At 48.6% G+C, this 20,336-nt stretch overlaps 1 protein-coding gene across 2 annotated transcripts in view; it reads right to left on the reverse strand.

Moving 5' to 3' along the window:
• Positions 1–9,013: 9,013 nt before the first annotated feature.
• dhx34 (DEAH (Asp-Glu-Ala-His) box polypeptide 34) overlaps positions 9,014–20,336 on the reverse strand; it is a 28,316-nt gene continuing 16,993 nt past the window's right edge. The window contains exons 12-16 of one of the 2 annotated variants that reach the window (XM_036962184.1): positions 19,949–20,158; positions 18,489–18,791; positions 17,018–17,203; positions 12,673–12,820; positions 9,014–9,823 (exon numbers count right to left, since the gene is read on the reverse strand). In XM_036962184.1, coding sequence (XP_036818079.1) covers positions 9,675–9,823; positions 12,673–12,820; positions 17,018–17,203; positions 18,489–18,791; positions 19,949–20,158 — 996 coding nt within the window. In that variant the 3' untranslated portion in view covers positions 9,014–9,674. The other variant, XM_036962183.1, reaches the window with a different exon arrangement.

Raw genomic sequence — 20,336 nt, forward strand, 5'->3', positions numbered from 1 at the left:
TTGGGCAGTGGGGAGGGAGAGGGGGCTAGACCCAGGGGGGGCTGGGTGAGGCTAGACCCAGGGGGGGTTGGGCAGTGGGTAGGGAGGCTAGACCCAGGGGGGGGTTGGAGGGGTGCTAGATCCAGGGGGGGCTGGGCAGTGGGGAGGGAGAGGGGGCTAGACCCAGGGGGGCTGGGGGAAGCTAGATCCAGGGGGGTTGGATGGGGGCTAGTACCAGGGGGAGTTGGAGGGGGGCTAGACCCAGGGGGGGTTGGAGGGGGGCTAGACCCAGGGGGGTTGGAGGTGTTTTGGGGGCTAGACCCAGGGATGTTGGAGGGTGTTGGGAGGGCTAGACCGAGGGGGGTTGGAAGGTGTTGGGCAGTGGGGAGGGAGGGGGGTTGGAGGTGTTTTGGGGGCTAGACCCAGGGATGTTGGAGGGTGTTGGGAGGGCTAGACCTAGGGGGGTTGGAAGGTGTTGGGCAGTGGGGAGGGAGGGGAGTTGGAGGGGGGCTAGACCCAGGGGGGTTGGAGGGTGTTGGGCTCGACCCAGGTGTGAGGGAGGGTGTTGGGCTCGACTTAGGGGGGAAGGAGGGTTTTGGGAAGGGGGGCTAGACCCAGGGGGTTGGATGTGTGTTGGACTTTGGGGTGAAGAAACAGACTGTATGGAATGGAGGAGATAGAAAGAGAGGGAGCACGGGGGACGATGAAATGCGCTCTCTTTGAGCGGGTAGACTCAGATCTCTTAACCTAGCCCCCCACCAGCCTTCCACTCTCTCTTTGAGGGGGTAGACAGATCTCTTAACCTAGCCCCCCACCAGCCTTCCACTCTCTCATTGAGGGGGTAGACAGATCTCTTAACCTAGCCCCCCACGGCCCCCAACAGCCTTCCACTCTCTAATTGAGGGGGTAGACAGATCTCTTAACCTAGCCCCCCACCAGCCTTCCACTCTCTCATTTCAAACTGGACCCTTCTTTCCCTCACTGGTTCATGTCTGCTGTGGTGGGGGACGTCTATCAGTGTAACACCAGTACCTACAGTATGGGAGGGGGACGTCTATCAGTGTAACACCAGTACCTACAGTATGGGTGGGAGACGTCTATCAGTGTAACACCAGTACCTACAGTAGGGGAGGGGGACGTCTATCAGTGTAACACCAGTACCTACAGTATGGGAGGGGGACGTCTATCAGTGTAACACCAGTACCTACAGTATGGGTGGGAGACGTCTATCAGTGTAACACCAGTACCTACAGTAGGGGAGGGGGACGTCTATCAGTGTAACACCAGTACCTACAGTATGGGAGGGGGACGTCTATCAGTGTAACACCAGTACCTACAGTATGGGTGGGAGACGTCTATCAGTGTAACACCAGTACCTACAGTAGGGGAGGGGGACGTCTATCAGTGTAACACCAGTACCTACAGTATGGGAGGGGGACGTCTATCAGTGTAACACCAGTACCTACAGTATGGGAGGGGGACGTCTATGTGGCTGCCCTGCACACAGAACACAGGACATGGAACACGGAACGACCCCAGGTTGAATGAAAATCACCAGGAGCCTTTCATAGAGGAGTTACCGTCGTTACTGAGGACTGGCAGCTGATTGTTCTGTCAGGGGTCAGAGGTCAGAAACTGGACTGGGGGAGGAGAGAAGAGACTGATGATGTGTGTACACTGTTTCAACTGTCAGTTTTTGTTTTTGTTTTAATTTTAGGGAGAAAACATGCAAAAACAAAAGGACGTTTATATATACATGTGATTAGAACTTTGAATCGGTATATTTGATTAAACATGTCGACAGGACCCCATCAGTCACAGGCACTGGAATGTTGTTTTGAAATTACCTCTGGAACTACCCCCCCCCCTTACCTCTGGTTTAGAGAGAGACAGAGACAGAGAGGATGAGAGAGACAGAGAGAGACAGAGAGAGAGAGAGAGAGAGAGAGACAGAGACACAGAGAGAGAGAGAGAGACAGAGAGACAGAGACAGAGACACAGAGACAGAGAGAGAGAGACAGACAGAGACACAGAGAGAGAGAGAGAGAGAGAGAGAGAGAGAGACAGAGAGAGAGAGAGAGAGAGGATGAGTGTGAGGTGAGATAGTGTACTGTATTACAGCACTAGTGTTGTCTTGGGGGTGAGTTCAATATTTAAGTACAAGCACAGTGTTGGGTTAGGGTTCTAGAGTTTAGTGGTAGAAGGGAGCAGTATATGAGGATGTGTATAGCAGATTGCTGCGTGGAAGAAGAGGTTAAACAGGACATTCAGAAAGTATTCAGACCCCTTGACTTCAACAACATTGTTACGTTACAGCCTTATTCTAAAATTGATTAAATTGTTTTCCCTTCAATCTACACACAACACTCCACAATGACAAAGCAAAAACATAAGTATTCAGACCCTTTACTCAGTACTTTGTCGAAGCACCTTTGTCAGCGATTACAGCCTTGACTCTTATTGGGTATGACACTACAAGCTTGGCACACCTGTATTTGGGGAGTTTCTCCCATTCTTCTCTGCAGATCCTCTCAAGCTCTGTCAGGTTGGATGGGGAGCGTCGCTGCACAGCTATTTTCATGTCTCCCCAGGGATGTTTGATTGGGTTCAAGTCCAGGCTCTAGCTGGACATTCTGAGACTTGTCCCGAAGCCACTCTTGTGTTGTCTTGGCTGTGTGCTTAGGGTTGTTGTCCTGTTGGAAGGTGATCCTGGTCCTGAGCGCTCTGGAGCAGGTTTTCATCAAGGATCTTCCTTTCATCTTACCCCTCGATCCTGGCTAGTCTCCCAGTCCCTGCCGCTGAAAAACATCCCCACAACATGATGCTGCCACCACCATGCTTCACCGTAGGGATGGTGCCAGGTTTCCTCCAGACGTGACGCTTGACATTCAGGCCAAAGAGTTCAATCTTGGTTTCATCAGACCAGAGAATCTTGTTTCTCGTGGTCAGAGTCTTTAGGTGCATTTTGGAAAACTATAAGCGGGCTGTTATGTCCCTTTCACTGAGGAGTGACTTCCGTCTGGCCACTCTACCATAAAGGCCTGATTGCTGGAGTGATGGGAGAACCTTCCAGAAAGGCAACCATCTCCACAGAGGAACTCTATAGCTCTGGTCACCTCCCCCGATTGTTCAGTTTGGCCAGGCGGCCAGCTCTGGGAAGAGTCTTGGTGGTTCCAAACTGTGTTTGTGTTCTTGGGGACCTTCAATGCTGCAGACATTTTTTAGTACCATTCCCCAGATCTGTACCTCGTCTCAATCCTGTCTCTGAGCTCTATGGACAATTTCTTCGACCTCATGGCTTGGTTTTTGCTCTGACATGGTGGGACCTTATATAGACAGGTGTGTTCCTTTCCAAATCATGTCCAATCAATTGAATTTACCACAGGTTGACTCCAATCAAGTTGTGGAACATCAAGGATAATCAATGGAAACAGAATGCACCTAAGCTTAATTGAGTCTCATGGCAAAGGGTCTGAATTTGCTCAAATTTATACAATCCTGTTTTTGCTTTGTCATTAAGAAGTATTTTATGTAGATTGAGGGGGAAAAATATTAAATCAACTTCAGAATAAGGCTGTCTACGTAACCCCCCCCCCCCCACCCAGCCATGTAAAATACCATCTGTAGGGCCCCCCCCCACCCAGCCATGTAAAAGTCCAATCTGTAGGGCCCCCCCCCCCACCCAGCCATGTAAAAGTCCAATCTGTAGGGCCCCCCCGCACCCAGCCATGTAAAAGTCCAATCTGTAGGGCCCCCCCCCCACCCAGCCATGTAAAAGTCCAATCTGTAGGGCCCCCCCCCCACCCATTCATGTAAAAGTCCAATCTGTAGGCCCAACCCCCTCACCCAGTCATGTAAAAGTCCAATCTGTAGGGCCCCCCCCCCCACCCAGCCGTGTAAAAGTCCAATCTGTAGGCCCCCCCCACCCAGCCATGTAAAAGTCCAATCTGTAGGGCCCCCCCCCCCACCCAGCCATGTAAAAGTCCAATCTGTAGGCCCCCCCCCCCCACCCAGCCGTGTAAAAGTCCAATCTGTAGGCCCCCCCCACCCAGCCATGTAAAAGTCCAATCTGTAGGGCCCCCCCCCACCCAGCCATGTAAAAGTCCAATCTGTAGGGCCCCCCCCCCACCCAACCATGTAAAATACCATCTGTAGGGCCCCCCCCCACCCAGCCATGTAAAATACCATCTGTAGACCCCCCCCCCCCCACCCAGCCATGTAAAAGTCCAATCTGTAGGGCCCCCCCCCACCCAGCCATGTAAAATACCAATCTGTAGGGCCCCCCCCCACCCAGCCATGTAAAAGTCCAATCTGTAGGGCCCCCCCCCCACCCAGCCATGTAAAAGTCCAATCTGTAGGCCCAACCCACCCAGCCATGTAAAAGGCCAATCTGTAGGCCCCCCCACCCACCCAGCCATGTAACAGCCCCGTCTGTTCCACTAGCCCCGTCTGTTCCACTAGCCCCTTCTGTTCCACTAGCCCCGTCTGTTCCACTAGCCCCGTCTGTTCCACTAGCCCCGTCTGTTCCACTAGCCCCGTCTTTTCCACTAGACCCGTCTGTTCCACTAGCCCCGTCTGTTCCACTAGCTCCGTCTGTTCCACTAGCTCCGTCTGTTCCACTCTGTTCCACTAGCCCCGTCTGTTCCTCTAGCCCCGTCTGTTCCTCTAGCCCCGTCTGTTCCTCTAGCCCCGTCTGTTCCACTAGCCCCTTCTGTTCCACTAGCCCCGTCTGTTCCACTCTGTTCCACTAGCCCCTTCTGTTCCACTAGCCCCGTCTGTTCCACTCTGTTCCACTAGCCCCTTCTGTTCCACTAGCCCCGTCTGTTCCACTAGCCCCGTCTGTTCCACTAGCCCCGTCTGTTCCACTAGCCCCGTCTGTTCCACTAGCCCAGTCTGTTCCACTAGACCCGTCTGTTCCACTAGCTCCTTCTGTTCCACTAGCTCCGTCTGTTCCACTAGACCCGTCTGTTCCACTCTGTTCCACAAGCCCCGTCTGTTCCACTAGCCCCGTCTGTTCCACTCTGTTCCACTAGCCCCGTCTGTTCCACTAGGCCATCACTCTAGTGCTCAAAATCCATCTCTGCTGGTGATGCGGTAGATTTAGATTAGAATGAGAGAAACTAAATTGAGTTGGTGGAACACAGGAGACAGCTCTCGGTTCAGACATCATGTATTGGGCTAAACACGGAAATCCCAGACCTAAAACATCGTGTCGGATGTTATGTGCATCTGTCCATGAGAGATTGTGTATAGGCTGACATGTCTGCTTGAGAGTATGGAGTGTTTAAATCTACCAGGAAACAGAGGATTGAAGAGGAACCTACCTTCTCTTGATGACACCCCTCTAAATCAGTGGAAACTTGAGTACAGTATAGGAGGGGGACGTCTATCAGTGTAACACCAGTACCTACAGTATGGGAGGGGGACGTCTATCAGTGTAACACCAGTACCTACAGTATAGGAGGGGGACGTCTATCAGTGTAACACCAGTACCTACAGTATAGGAGGGGGACGTCTATCAGTGTAACACCAGTACCTACAATATGGGAGGGGGACGTCTATCAGTGTAACACCAGTACCTACAGCATGGGAGGGGGACGTCTATCAGTGTAACACCAGTACCTACAGTATGGGAGGGGGACGTCTATCAGTGTAACACCAGTACCTACAGCATGGGAGGGGGACGTCTATCATTGTAACACCAGTACCTACAGTATGGGAGGGGGACGTCTATCAGTGTAACACCAGTACCTACAGAATGGGAGGGAGACGTCTATCAGTGTAACACCAGTACCTACAGCATGGGAGGGGGACGTCTATCATTGTAACACCAGTACCTACAGTATGGGAGGGGGACGTCTATCAGTGTAACACAGGTTACTATGCCCAGGTAGTGCTCAGACCCCTGTCCTCCCCAGACCAGTCACAGAGCCCCCAGATGGCAGAAGTACAACTCCAACCAAAGTGTTGTTTAAATGACTATCATTCCCTTCAAATCACTGACACATCAACTGATCTGTACACACACACAATATTCAGGTTAGCTGTTGATCTGACAAACTAGTCTGACACACACTCAGACAGACACACAACAGTATATTTATACCACCGATATGTTTGATCCACACACACAGGGGGAGCCAGGCTACATGGTATCTCAACACAGTACTGAGAGAGAGCCAGGCTACATGGTATCTCAACACAGTACTGAGAGAGAGAGACAGGCTACATGGTATCTCAACACAGTACTGAGAGAGAGACAGGCTACATGGTATCGAGAGACAGGCTACATGGTATCTCAACACAGTACTGGAGAGAGAGACAGGCTACATGGTATCTCAACACAGTACTGAGAGAGAGCGAGAGAGAGAGACAGGCTACATGGTATCTCAACACAGTACTGAGAGAGAGAGACAGGCTACATGGTATCTCAACACAGTATTGAGAGAGAGAGAGACAGGCTACATGGTATCTCAACACAGTACTGAGAGAGAGAGACAGGCTACATGGTATCTCAACACAGTATTGAGAGAGAGAGAGAGGCTATATGGTATCTCAACACAGTACTGGAGAGAGAGAGACAGGCTACATGGTATCTCAACACAGTACTGAGAGAGAGACAGGCTACATGGTATCTCAACACACTACTGAGAGAGACAGGCTACATGGTATCTCAACACACTACTGAGAGAGACAGGCTACATGGTATCTCAACATAGTACTGAGAGAGAGACAGGCTACATGGTATCCCAACCCTGTACTGGGGAGAGAGAGAGAGGCTACATGGTATCTCAACACAGTACTGAGAGAGAGACAGACTACATGGTATCTCAACACAGTACTGGAGAGAGACAGACTACATGGTATCTCAACACAGTACTGAGAGAGAGAGAGAGAGAGAGACAGGCTACATGGTATCTCAACACAGTACTGAGAGAGAGACAGGCTACATGGTATCCCAACCCTGTACTGGAGAGAGAGAGAGAGACAGGCTACATGGTATCTCAACACAGTACTGAGAGAGAGAGACAGACTACATGGTATCTCAACACAGTACTGAGAGAGAGAGACAGGCTACACGGTATCTCAACACAGTACTGAGAGAGAGAGACAGGCTACATGGTATCCCAACCCAGTACTGAGAGAGAGACAGGCTACATGGTATCCCAACCCAGTCCTGAGAGAGAGAGAGAGACAGGCTACATGGTATCTCAACACAGTACTGAGAGATAGAGACAGACTACATGGTATCTCAACACAGTACTGAGAGAGAGAGACAGGCTACACGGTATCTCAACACAGTACTGAGAGAGAGAGACAGACTACACGGTATCTCAACACAGTACTGAGAGAGAGAGACAGGCTACATGGTATCCCAACCCTGAACTGAGAGAAAGAGCCAGGCTACATGGTATCCCAACCCAGTACTGAGAGGGAGAGCCAGGCTACATGGTATCCCAACCCGGTACTGAGAGAGCCAGGCTACATGGTATCCCAACCCAGTACTGAGAGAGACAGGCTACATGGTATCCCAACCCTGTACTGAGAGAGAGAGACAGGCTACATGGTATCCCAACCCAGTACTGAGAGAGAGAGAGACAGGCTACATGGTATCCCAACCCAGTACTGAGAGAGAGAGAGACAGTACTGGGTTGGGATACCATGTAGCCTGAGAGAGAGAGAGACAGGCTACATGGTATCCCAACCCAGTACTGAGAGAGAGAGAGACAGGCTACATGGTATCCCAACCCTGTACTGAGAGAGAGAGACAGGCTACATGGTATCTCAACACAGTACTGAGAGAGAGAGAGACAGGCTACACGGTATCCCAACACACTACTGAGAGAGAGACAGGCTACATGGTATCCCAACCCAGTACTGAGAGAGAGAGAGACAGGCTACATGGTATCCCAACCCTGTACTGAGAGAGAGAGACAGGCTACATGGTATCTCAACACAGTACTGAGAGAGAGAGAGACAGGCTACACGGTATCCCAACACACTACTGAGAGAGAGAGACAGGCTACATGGTATCCCAACACACTACTGAGAGAGAGACAGGCTACATGGTATCCCAACACACTACTGAGAGAGAGACAGGCTACATGGTATCCCAACACACTACTGAGAGAGAGACAGGCTACATGGTATCCCAACACACTACTGAGAGAGAGAGACAGGCTACATGGTATCCCAACACACTACTGAGAGAGAGACAGGCTACATGGTATCCCAACACACTACTGAGAGAGAGACAGGCTACATGGTATCCCAACCCACTACTGAGAGACAGGCTACATGGTATCCCAACACACTACTGAGAGAGAGACAGGCTACATGGTATCCCAACACACTACTGAGAGAGAGACAGGCTACATGGTATCCCAACCCACTACTGAGAGAGAGACAGGCTACATGGTATCCCAACCCACTACTGAGAGAGAGACAGGCTACATGGTATCCCAACCCACTACTGAGAGAGAGACAGGCTACATGGTATCCCAACCCACTACTGAGAGAGAGACAGGCTACATGGTATCCCAACCCACTACTGAGAGAGAGACAGGCTACATGGTATCCCAACCCACTACTGAGAGAGAGACAGGCTACATGGTATCCCAACCCACTACTGAGAGAGAGACAGGCTACATGGTATCCCAACCCACTACTGAGAGAGAGACAGGCTACATGGTATCCCAACCCACTACTGAGAGAGAGACAGGCTACATGGTATCCCAACCCACTACTGAGAGAGACAGGCTACATGTTATCCCAACCCAAGGCCCCATTCTTACATCTTAATAAATGTGCCTTTTGATTTGATTAATCAATAACCTGATTTCGTAGTAACTCTGTATTTAAGTACTATTTTTATTTTATTTTTTTGTAATTAATTTATTTCTGCAGATGTGCATTTTAATACGTATTTATTTTGTTTTAAAGTAATTACTGAAATATGAGCTGTTTATTTATTTAATGAGGTATTTATTCTGATTGGTTCATTTATGTTTATGGAGACAGGTTTTTTTTTATCTTCCGTGCTGTCTGACTTTGTGCCAATGTGCTGCTTTGAGGTGTTCCATATCGTGGGTTTGTATCGTCCATTAAACACTCCTCTATATTTTAAACAAAACGCTTCCTCCCTCTGTGATGTCATTCAGTCTGTTACCGTGGAGTTGAGGGGACGTGACAGAGCTTCAACCAATAAAGAAGTCGAGATGAAATTAAACAAAAAAATCAACATGACCGGAAGAAGAAAAGAGGCGTGACTCTTGATTTTATTATAAACCCAGTATTCACTAAAAAACCCTTCAGGTTGTTGATTTCTCCATAGCAGTTAATTGAAGGCCATTACTTTGTCCTGATCAGGTGATCTAGGCAGGAAACTTTAGTGTCTCTCAACGTGCATGTGCTGTCTTCTTGGTGTTTAAGGATCTCTGTTTCAACGTCCAGAGTGCACGTGCTGTCTTCTTGGTGTTTAAGGATCTCTGTTTCAACGTCCAGAGTGCACGTGCTGTCTTCTTGGTGTTTAAGGATCTCTGTTTCAACGTCCAGAGTGCACGTGCTGTCTTCTTGGTGTTTAAGGATCTCTGTTTCAACGTCCAGAGTGCACGTGCTGTCTTCTTGGTGTTTAAGGATCTCTGTTTCAATGTCCAGAGTGCATGTGCTGTCTCTTGTGTTTGAGGATCTCTGTTTCAACGTCCAGAGTGCATGTGCTGTCTCTTGTGTTTGAGGATCTCTGTAGAAGTGAGCGTCAGGTCATTGTCACAGACATCACAGTGGTAGACTCTGGCCAGACTGGAAACAGAGAAGGAAGAGGGGGCTGCCTTCACATCATCACCCTCTGAAACAGACAACAGCATCTGTCAGTTAGTTTCATTCCTAGAGATCATATTACATATATACAGGGCATTCAGAAAGTATTCAGACCCCTTTATCCACATTGTGTTACGTTACAGCCTTATTCTAAAATGGATTAGGTTGTTTTTTCCCCCTCATCAATCTACACACAATACCCCATAATGACATCACAATACCCCATAATGACATCACAATACCCCATAATGACATCACAATACCTCATAATGACATCACAATACCCCATAATGACAAAGCAAAAACTCTATTTTAGAAAGTTTTGCAAATGTATTACAAATAAACTGAGATGTACATATATATTCAAACCCTTTACTCAGTACTTTGTTGAAGCACCTTTGGCAGTGATTACAGCCTGGAGTCTTCTTGGGTTTGACGCTACAAACTTGGCACACCTGTATTTGGGGAGTTTCTCCCATTCTTCTCTGCAGATCCTCTCAAGCTCTGTCAGGTTGGATGGGGAGTGTCGCTGCACAGCTATTTTCAGGTCTTTCCAGCGATGTTTGATTGGGTTCAAGTCCATTCTGAGACTTGTCCCCAAGCCACTCCTGCGTTGTCTTGGCTGTATGCTTAGGGTCGTTGTCCTGATGGAAGGTGAACCTTCGCCCCAGTCTGAGGTCCTGAGCGCTCTGGAGCAGGTTTTCATCAAGGATCTCTCTGTACTTTGCTCCGTTCATCTTTCCCTCGATCCTGACTAGTCTCACAGTCCCTACCACTGAAAAACATCCCCACATCATGATGCTGCCACCACCATGCTTCACCGTAGGGATGGTGCCAGGTTTCCTCCAGACGTGATGCTTGGCATTCAAGCCAAAGAATTCAATCATGGTTTCATCAGACCAGAGAATCTGGTAAACTCCAAGCAGGCTGTCATGTGCCTTTTGCTGAGGAGTGGCTTCTGTCAGGCCACTCTACCATAAAGGCCTGATTGGTGGAGTGCTGCAGAGATGGTTGTCCTTCTGGAAGGTTCTCCCATCTCCACAGAGGAACTCTGGAGCTCTGTCAGAGTGACCATCGGGTTCTTGGTCACCTCCCTGACCAAGGCCCTTCTCCCCCGATTGCTGGCCAGGTGGCCAGCTCTAGGAAGAGTCTTGGTGGTTCCAAACTTCTTCCATTTCAGAATGATGGAGGCCACTGTGTTGTTCAATGCTGCAGACATTTTTTGGTACCCTTCCCCAGATCTGTACCTCGTCTCAATCCTGTCTCGGAGCTCTATGGACAATTCCTTCAACCTCAAGGCTTGGTTTTTGCTCTGACATGCACTGTCAACTGTGGGACCTTATATAGACAGGTGAGTGCCTTTCCAAATCATGTTTAATCAATTGAATTTACCACAGGTGGACTCCAATCAAGATGTAGAAACATCAAGGAAGTCTCATAGCAAACGGTCTGAATACTTATTTAAATACATTTTCAAAAAATTCTAAAACTGTTTACGCTTTGTCATTATGGGTGATTGTGATGTCATTATGGGGTATGGTGATGTCATTATGGGTGATTGTGATGTCATTATGGGGTATTGTGATGTCATTATGGGTGATTGTGATGTCATTATGGGGTCTTGTGATGTCATTATGGGTGATTGTGTGTAGATTGATGAGGGAAAACAATGATTGAATCTATTTTAGAATAAGGCTGTAACGTAACAACATGTGGGAAAAGGGAAGGGGTCTGAATCCTTTCTGAATGCACTGTATTCTGCATCCCAAATAGTACCCTTTCCTCTATATAGTACACTACAATTAACCCTCTGCCATAGGGCTCTGGTCTAAAGTAGTGCACTATATAGGGAATAGGGTTCCATAGGGGCTCTGGTCTAAAGTAGTACACTATATAGGGAATAGGGTTCTATAGGGCTCTGGTGTAAAGTAGTGCACTATATAGGGAATAGGGTTCTGGTCTAAAGTAGTGCACTATATAGGGAATAGGGCTCTGGTCTAAAGTAGTGCACTATATAGGGAATAGGGTTCTGGTCTAAAGTAGTGCAATATATAGGGAATAGGGCTCTGGTCTAAAGTAGTGCACTATATAGGGAATAGGGCTCTGGTCTAAAGTAGTGCACTATATAGGGAATAGGGTGCTATAGGGCTCTGGTCAAAAGCAGTGCACTCTATAGGGAATAGGGTTCTATAGGGCTCTGGTGTAAAGTAGTGCACTATATAGGGAATAGGGCTCTGGTCTAAAGTAGTGCACTATATAGGGAATAGGGTGCTATAGGGCTCTGGTCAAAAGCAGTGCACTCTATAGGGAATAGGGTTCTATAGGGCTCTGGTGTAAAGTAGTGCACTATATAGGGAATAGGGCTCTGGTCTAAAGTAGTGCACTATATAGGGAATAGGGTGCTATAGGGCTCTGGTCAAAAGCAGTGCACTCTATAGGGAATAGGGTTCCATAGGGCTCTGGTCAAAAGCAGTGCACTATATAGGGAATAGGGTTCCATAGGGCTCTGGTTTAAAGTAGTGCACTATATAGGGAATAGGGTTCCATAGGGCTCTGGTTTAAAGTAGTGCACTCTATAGGGAATAGGGTTCCATAGGGCTCTGGTCAAAAGCAGTGCACTCTATAGGGAATAGGGTTCCATAGGGCTCTGGTCAAAAGCAGTGCACTATATAGGGAATAGGGTTCCATAGGGCTCTGGTCAAAAGCAGTGCACTCTATAGGGAATAGGGTTCCATAGGGCTCTGGTCAAAAGCAGTGCACTCTATAGGGAATAGGGTTCCATAGGGCTCTGGTCAAAAGCAGTGCACTATATAGGGAATAGGGTTCCATAGGGCTCTGGTTTAAAGTAGTGCACTATATAGGGAATAGGGTTCTCACCTTTGTCCTGGTTGTCCTGCTGTTCCCCAGGCGGCCTGCAGGTGGCCTCGTGGCTCATCCTCTCCAGCGGTGTGACAGGACTGTACAGGTCACAGTGGGGACAGGACCAGAACGTACGCAGACACTCACTGTAGAGGTCCTTAGAGTCCTGGGGAACAGACACATTACAGTACAGACACTCACTGTAGAGGTCCTTAGAGTCCTGGAGAACAGACATTACAGTACAGACACTCACTGTAGAGGTCCTTAGAGTCCTGGGGAACAGACACATTACAGTACAGACACTCACTGTAGAGGTCCTTAGAGTCCTGGAGAACAGACATTACAGTACAGACACTCACTGTAGAGGTTCTTAGAGTCCTGGGGAACAGACACATTACAGTACAGACACTCACTGTAGAGGTCCTTAGAGTCCTGGGGAACAGACACATTACAGTACAGACACTCACTGTAGAGGTCCTTAGAGTCCTGGGGAACAGACACATTACAGTACAGACACTCACTGTAGAGGTCCTTAGAGTCCTGGGGAACAGACACATTACAGTACAGACACTCACTGTAGAGGTCCTTAGAGTCCTGGGGAACAGACACATTACAGTACAGACACTCACTGTAGAGGTCCTTAGAGTCCTGGGGAACAGACACATTACAGTACAGACACTCACTGTAGAGGTCTTTAGAGTCCTGGGGAACAGACACATTACAGTACAGACACTCACTGTAGAGGTCCTTAGAGTCCTGGGGAACAGACACATTACAGTACAGACACTCACTGTAGAGGTCCTTAGAGTCCTGGGGAACAGACACATTACAGTACAGACACTCACTGTAGAGGTCCTTAGAGTCCTGGGGAACAGACACATTACAGTACAGACACGTTGCAGTACAGACACATAATACAGACACATAATACAGACACATTACAATACAGACACATTACAGACACATTATAATACAGACACATAATACAGACACATTACAGACACATTATAATACAGACACATAATACAGACACATTATAATACAGACACATAATACAGACACATTACAATACAGACACATTACAGACACATTATAATACAGACACATTATAATACAGACACATTACAGTACAGACACATTACAGAACAGACACATTATAATACAGACACATAATACAGACACATTATAATACAGACACGTTGCAGACACATTATAATACAGACACATTACAGAACAGACACATTACAGAACAGACACATTACAGAACAGACACATTATAATACAGACACATAATACAGACACATTATAATACAGACACAATACAGACACATTATAATACAGACACTATAATACAGACACATTACAGACACATGAAGGCTGTGTGTGCCTTTTTAATAAATCTACGTAGTTCTGTCCTTGAGCTGTTCTTGTCTATTGATGTTCTGTATTATGTTTCATGTTTTGTGATAAACCCCAAGAAGAGTAGCTGCTGCCTTGGCAGGATCTAATGGGGATCCATAATAAACCCCAGGAAGAGTAGCTGCTGCCTTGGCAGGAACTAACGGGGATCCATAATAAACCCCAGGAAGAGTAGCTGCTGCCTTGGCAGGAACTAACGGGGATCCATAATAAACCCCAGGAAGAGTAGCTGCTGCCTTGGCAGGAACTACTGGGGATCCATAATAAACCCCAGGAAGAGTAGCTGCTGCCTTGGCAGGAACTAATGGGGATCCATAATAAACCCCAGGAAGAGTAGCTGCTGTCTTGACAGGAACTAATGGAGATCCATAATAAACCCCAGGAAGAGTAGCTGCTGCCTTGGCAGGAACTAATGGGGATCCATGATAAACCCCAAGAAGAGTAGCTGCTGCCTTGACAGGAACTAATGGGGATCCATAATAAACCCCAGGAAGAGTAGCTGCTGCCTTGGCAGGAACTAATGGGGATCCCTAATAAACCCCAGGAAGAGTAGCTGCTGCCTTGGCAGGAACTAATGGGGATCCATAATAAACCCCAGGAAGAGTAGCTGCTGCCTTGGCAGGAACTAATGGGGATCCATAATAAACCCCAGGAAGAGTAGCTGCTGCCTTGGCAGGAACTAATGGGGATCCCTAATAAACCCCAGGAAGAGTAGCTGCTGCCTTGGCAGGAACTAATGGGGATCCATAATAAACCCCAGGAAGAGTAGCTGCTGCCTTGGCAGGAACTAATGGGGATCCATAATAAACCCCAGGAAGAGTAGCTGCTGCCTTGGCAGGAACTAATGGGGATCCCTAATAAACCCCAGGAAGAGTAGCTGCTGCCTTGGCAGGAACTAATGGGGATCCATAATAAACCCCAGGAAGAGTAGCTGCTGCCTTGGCAGGAACTAATGGGGATCCATAATAAACCCCAGGAAGAGTAGCTGCTGCCTTGGCAGGAACTAATGGGGATCCATAATAAATCCCAGGAAGAGTAGCTGCTGTCTTGTCGGGAACTAATGGGGATCCATAATAAACCCCAGGAAGTGTAGCTGCTGCCTTGGCAGGAACTAATGGGGATCCATAATAAACCCCAGGAAGAGCAGCTGCTGCCTTGGCAGGAACTAATGGGGATCCATAATAAACCCCAGGAAGAGTAGCTGCTGTCTTGTCGGGAACTAACGGGGATCCATAATAAACCCCAGGAAGAGTAGCTGCTGCCTTGGCAGGAACTAATGGGGATCCATAATAAACTCCAGGAAGAGTAGCTGCTGCCTTGTCGGGAACTAATGGGGATCCATAATAAACCCCAGAAAGAGTAGCTGCTGCCTTGGCAGGAACTAATGGGGATCCATAATAAACCCCAAGAAGAGTAGCTGCTGTCTTGACAGGATCTAATGGGGATCCATAATAAACCCCAGAAAGAGTAGCTGCTGCCTTGTCGGGAACTAATGGGGATCCATAATAAACCCCAGAAAGAGTAGCTGCTGCCTTGGCAGGAACTAATAGGGATCCATAATAAACCCCAGGAAGAGTAGCTGCTGCCTTGGCAGGAACTACTGGGGATCCATAATAAACCCCAGGAAGAGTAGCTGCTGCCTTGGCAGGAACTAATGGGGATCCATAATAAACCCCAGGAAGAGTAGCTGCTGTCTTGACAGGAACTAATGGAGATCCATAATAAACCCCAGGAAGAGTAGCTGCTGCCTTGGCAGGAACTAATGGGGATCCATGATAAACCCCAAGAAGAGTAGCTGCTGCCTTGACAGGAACTAATGGGGATCCATAATAAACCCCAGGAAGAGTAGCTGCTGCCTTGGCAGGAACTAATGGGGATCCCTAATAAACCCTTGGAAGAGTAGCTGCTGCCTTGACAGGATCTAATGGGGATCCATAATAAAGCCCAGGAAGAGTAGCTGCTGCCTTGGCAGGAACTAATGGGGATCCCTAATAAACCCCAGGAAGAGTAGCTGCTGCCTTGGCAGGAACTAATGGGGATCCATAATAAACCCCAGGAAGAGTAGCTGCTGCCTTGGCAGGAACTAATGGGGATCCATAATAAACCCCAGGAAGAGTAGCTGCTGCCTTGGCAGGAACTAATGGGGATCCATAATAAACCCCAGGAAGAGTAGCTGCTGCCTTGGCAGGAACTAATGGGGATCCATAATAAATCCCAGGAAGAGTAGCTGCTGTCTTGTCGGGAACTAATGGGGATCCATAATAAACCCCAGGAAGTGTAGCTGCTGCCTTGGCAGGAACTAATGGGGATCCATAATAAACCCCAGGAAGAGCAGCTGCTGCCTTGGCAGGAACTAATGGGGATCCATAATAAACCCCAGGAAGAGTAGCTGCTGTCTTGTCGGGAACTAACGGGGATCCATAATAAACCCCAGGAAGAGTAGCTGCTGCCTTGGCAGGAACTAATGGGGATCCATAATAAACTCCAGGAAGAGTAGCTGCTGCCTTGGCAGGAACTAATGGGGATCCATAATAAACCCCAAGAAGAGTAGCTGCTGTCTTGACAGGATCTAATGGGGATCCATAATAAACCCCAGAAAGAGTAGCTGCTGCCTTGTCGGGAACTAATGGGGATCCATAATAAACCCCAGAAAGAGTAGCTGCTGCCTTGGCAGGAACTACCAGGTTGACCCACTGTTGACCCCAGGTTGACCCCAGGTTGACCCAGTAAATAGTTGGGAGCATAAATAGTGTTGACTAACTGTCTTTTCCTAAAGTTTACTCTCCGATATTCAGAACTGTTCTGACATGTTTTGGTCTGCGTCAGCTCGTGTTGTTGACTCATCTGATTGGTTAAATCAAAAGCTAGAACTGGTCTATGGTTGCTTGTGGAGTGTGGAGTCAGTTATCCAGCTGTAGTTGGTAATATGATAACCTCTACTCACAGTGAGGCAGTTGTAGGTGAAGTATTTGGTGACTTGGAGGCCTCCCTTGATGGTGTCAGGTTGCGCCTCCACCCCAGGGAAAAGGGGGTTTGGGGCATGGGGCTCAGAGAACTCGGACTGGGCCTGGGGACCTACGTAGAGGTTCTGTACCTGCAGGCCTGTCAAACGACGTAGACTGTAGCTCACCTGGAGAGGACGGACAGACAGGCGGAGAGGACAGACAGACAGGCAGACAGACACCTCAGTTAGGGGTGTTCTCATGATGTTATCTAGACAATAAACGAGGGGCGTGATGATTAGACATGAGAGCTTTTCCTGGTCAGATCACATGGTAGGAAAAACAAAGTCCTAGTTTCTATGTTATAACTAGAACCCACAGTTAAAAGAACCTCCTGAAGCTAGGGGGCACTATTTTTTATTTTTGGAAAAATAACCTTCCCAAAGTAAACTGCCTATTTCTCAGGACCAGATGCTAGAATATGCATATAATTGACAGCATAGGATAGAAAAATATTGTCTGTGAGTATAACAGAACTGATATTGCAGGCGAAATCCTGAGAAAAATCCAATCAGGAAGTGACTCTTATTTTGAAACCCCTGTCTTTCTATGCATCCCTATTGCCCATTGAAAGGGATATCAACCAGATTCCTTTTTTTCTGTGGATTCCCTAAGGTGTCTACAGCCTTTAGACGTAGTTTCAGGCCTTTATTTTGAAGAATGAGCGTAAACTCCCACATTGCGTAAGTGGTCAGTTGTTGACTCTCAGTGTGATTTTTGCGCTAAACAGAGAGGTAGCTATTTTTCCTCCCAGTCCTAGTGAAAAGCCACCTGTCCCGGTTGATATATTATCGAATAGATATTTGAAAAACACCTTGAGGATTGATTATAAAAAACGCTTGCCATGTTTCTGTCGATATTATGGATATAATTTGGAATTTTTGTCTGCGTTGTCGTGACCACTATTTCCGGTGGATTCCTAGGCATAACGCACCAAACTAACGGAGGTATTTGGATATAAAAAATATCTTTATGGAACAAAAGGAACATTTGCTGTCTAACTGGGAGTCTCGTGAGTGAAAACATCCGAAGATCATCAAAGGTAAACGATTTAATTTGATTGCTTTTCTGATTTTCGTGACCAAGTTACCTGCCGCTAGGTGTACATAATGTTTTGCTGGAATATATAGATAAACTTACACAAACGCTTGTATTGTTTTCGCCGCAAAGCATAATTTCAAAATCTGAGACGACAGGGTGATTAACAAAAGGCTAAGCTGTGTTTCTCTATATTTCACTTGTGATTTCATGAATATTTTCTAGTAAGATTATTTGACCGTTGCGCTATGCCATTTAGCGTAGTTTATGACAATTATCCCGGATCCGGGATGGGTAGTTCCAAGATCCCCGTTAAAATACAAATATACCATATTATAAAGTAGTCTCAACGTTAAAGTTTAGGTGTTCCTGTACCTCAGTGTATAGCAGGAAGCGGACCAGTCCTTCACTGAGTTTCTCCAGGTCTTTACGGGAGAGCCCAGGTACCCCCAGCCCCTCTCCCCTCCCAGCCTTGGCCCTGCTCCCCGCTCCGGCCCCCAGAGTGCCCTGTCCCAGCTGGGCTAGCAGGAGGCGCTCCCAGTCAGCCCTGAGAGTGAGGGAGGTGGACAGAACCTTCAGAGCCCCCTCTCCTGTCAGTCCTACCTCCAACCAGCCATCCACCACCAGCCTGGTACAGTCAGCGTTACTGTCCAAGGAGTTAGCTACCAGCAACAGGGCCTGGAAGGGGACACGAACAAACAGTCAGGAGAGAAACACTGCAGACAGGAACCATAAAAGCTGTGTTCCGAAACCAGCTCTGACACTGATAACATTTCAGTCTGAGGTGGATCTTTGACAGGCATCGAGCTGAGACTCTGACACGGTACTGACCCGGCAGGGCTGGGACTCTGACACGGTACTGACCCTGTACTGACTTTTTAGGGCTGGGACTCTGACCCGGTACTGACCTGTTAGGGCTGGGACTGACCCGGTACTGACCCGGTACTGACCTGTAAGGCTGGGACTTTGACCCGGTACTGACCTGTAAGGCTGGGACTCTGACCCGGTACTGACCTGTAAGGCTGGGACTCTGACCCGGTACTGACCTGTTAGGGCTGGGACTCTGGCCCGGTACTGACCCAGTACTGACCTGTAAGGCTGGGACTCTGACCCGGTACTGACCTGTAAGGGCTGGGACTCTGACCCGGTACTGACCTGTAAGGCTGGGACTCTGACCCGGTACTGACCTGTAAGGGCTGGGACTCTGACCCGGTACTGACCTGTTAGGGCTGGGACTCTGACCCGGTACTGACCCGTAAGGCTGGGACTCTAACCCGGTACTGACCCGTAAGGCTGGGACTCTGACCCGGTACTGACCCGTAAGGCTGGGACTCTGACCCGGTACTGACCTGTTAGGGCTGGGACTCTGACCCGGTACTGACCTGTAAGGGCTGGGACTCTGACCCGGTACTGACCCGTAAGGATGGGACTCTGACCCGGTACTGACCCGTAAGGCTGGGACTCTGACCCGGTACTGACCCGTAAGGCTGGGACTCTGACCCGGTACTGACCCGTAAGGCTGGGACTCTGACCCGGTACTGACCTGTTAGGGCTGGGACTCTGACCCGGTACTGACCTGTTAGGGCTGGGACTCTGACCCGGTACTGACCTGTAAGGCTGGGACTGACCCGGTACTGACCCGTAAGGCTGGGACTCTGACCCGGTACTGACCTGTAATGCTGGGACTCTGACTCGGAACTGACCTGTTAGGGCTGGGACTCTGACCCGGTACTGACCTGTTAGGGCTGGGACTCTGACCCGGTACTGACCTGTTAGGGCTGGGACTCTGACCCGGTACTGACCTGTTAAGGCTGGTACTCTGACCCGGTACTGACCTGTAAGGCTGGGACTCTGACACAGTTGGATACATAAGGCTTGTTTGTCTCAAGTAGAGTAACGAAGGCTAGGAGCTGGTGTTTGCTGCTCTCCCCTTTGTCAGGCCCTTCTCTGTTCCCCTCCTCAGGAACGTGCAGCACCTCTGGGTCGCTGGCAAACACACTGGTGGGGTGGATCACTACCCCTTGCTTGTTACGGGTGTGGAACACCTATAGGAGACAGGGACATTATCACCGTACACACACACACACACTCCTGTTCACACACGCTCACACCTACACACACTCCTGTTCACACACGCTCACACCTACACACACACACACACACACACACTCCTGTTCACACACGCTCACACCTACACACACTCCTGTTCACACACGCTCACAC

Source organism: Oncorhynchus mykiss, chromosome 24 (assembly GCF_013265735.2).
Source record: "Oncorhynchus mykiss isolate Arlee chromosome 24, USDA_OmykA_1.1, whole genome shotgun sequence".
NCBI classification, from domain to species: Eukaryota; Metazoa; Chordata; class Actinopteri; order Salmoniformes; family Salmonidae; genus Oncorhynchus; species Oncorhynchus mykiss.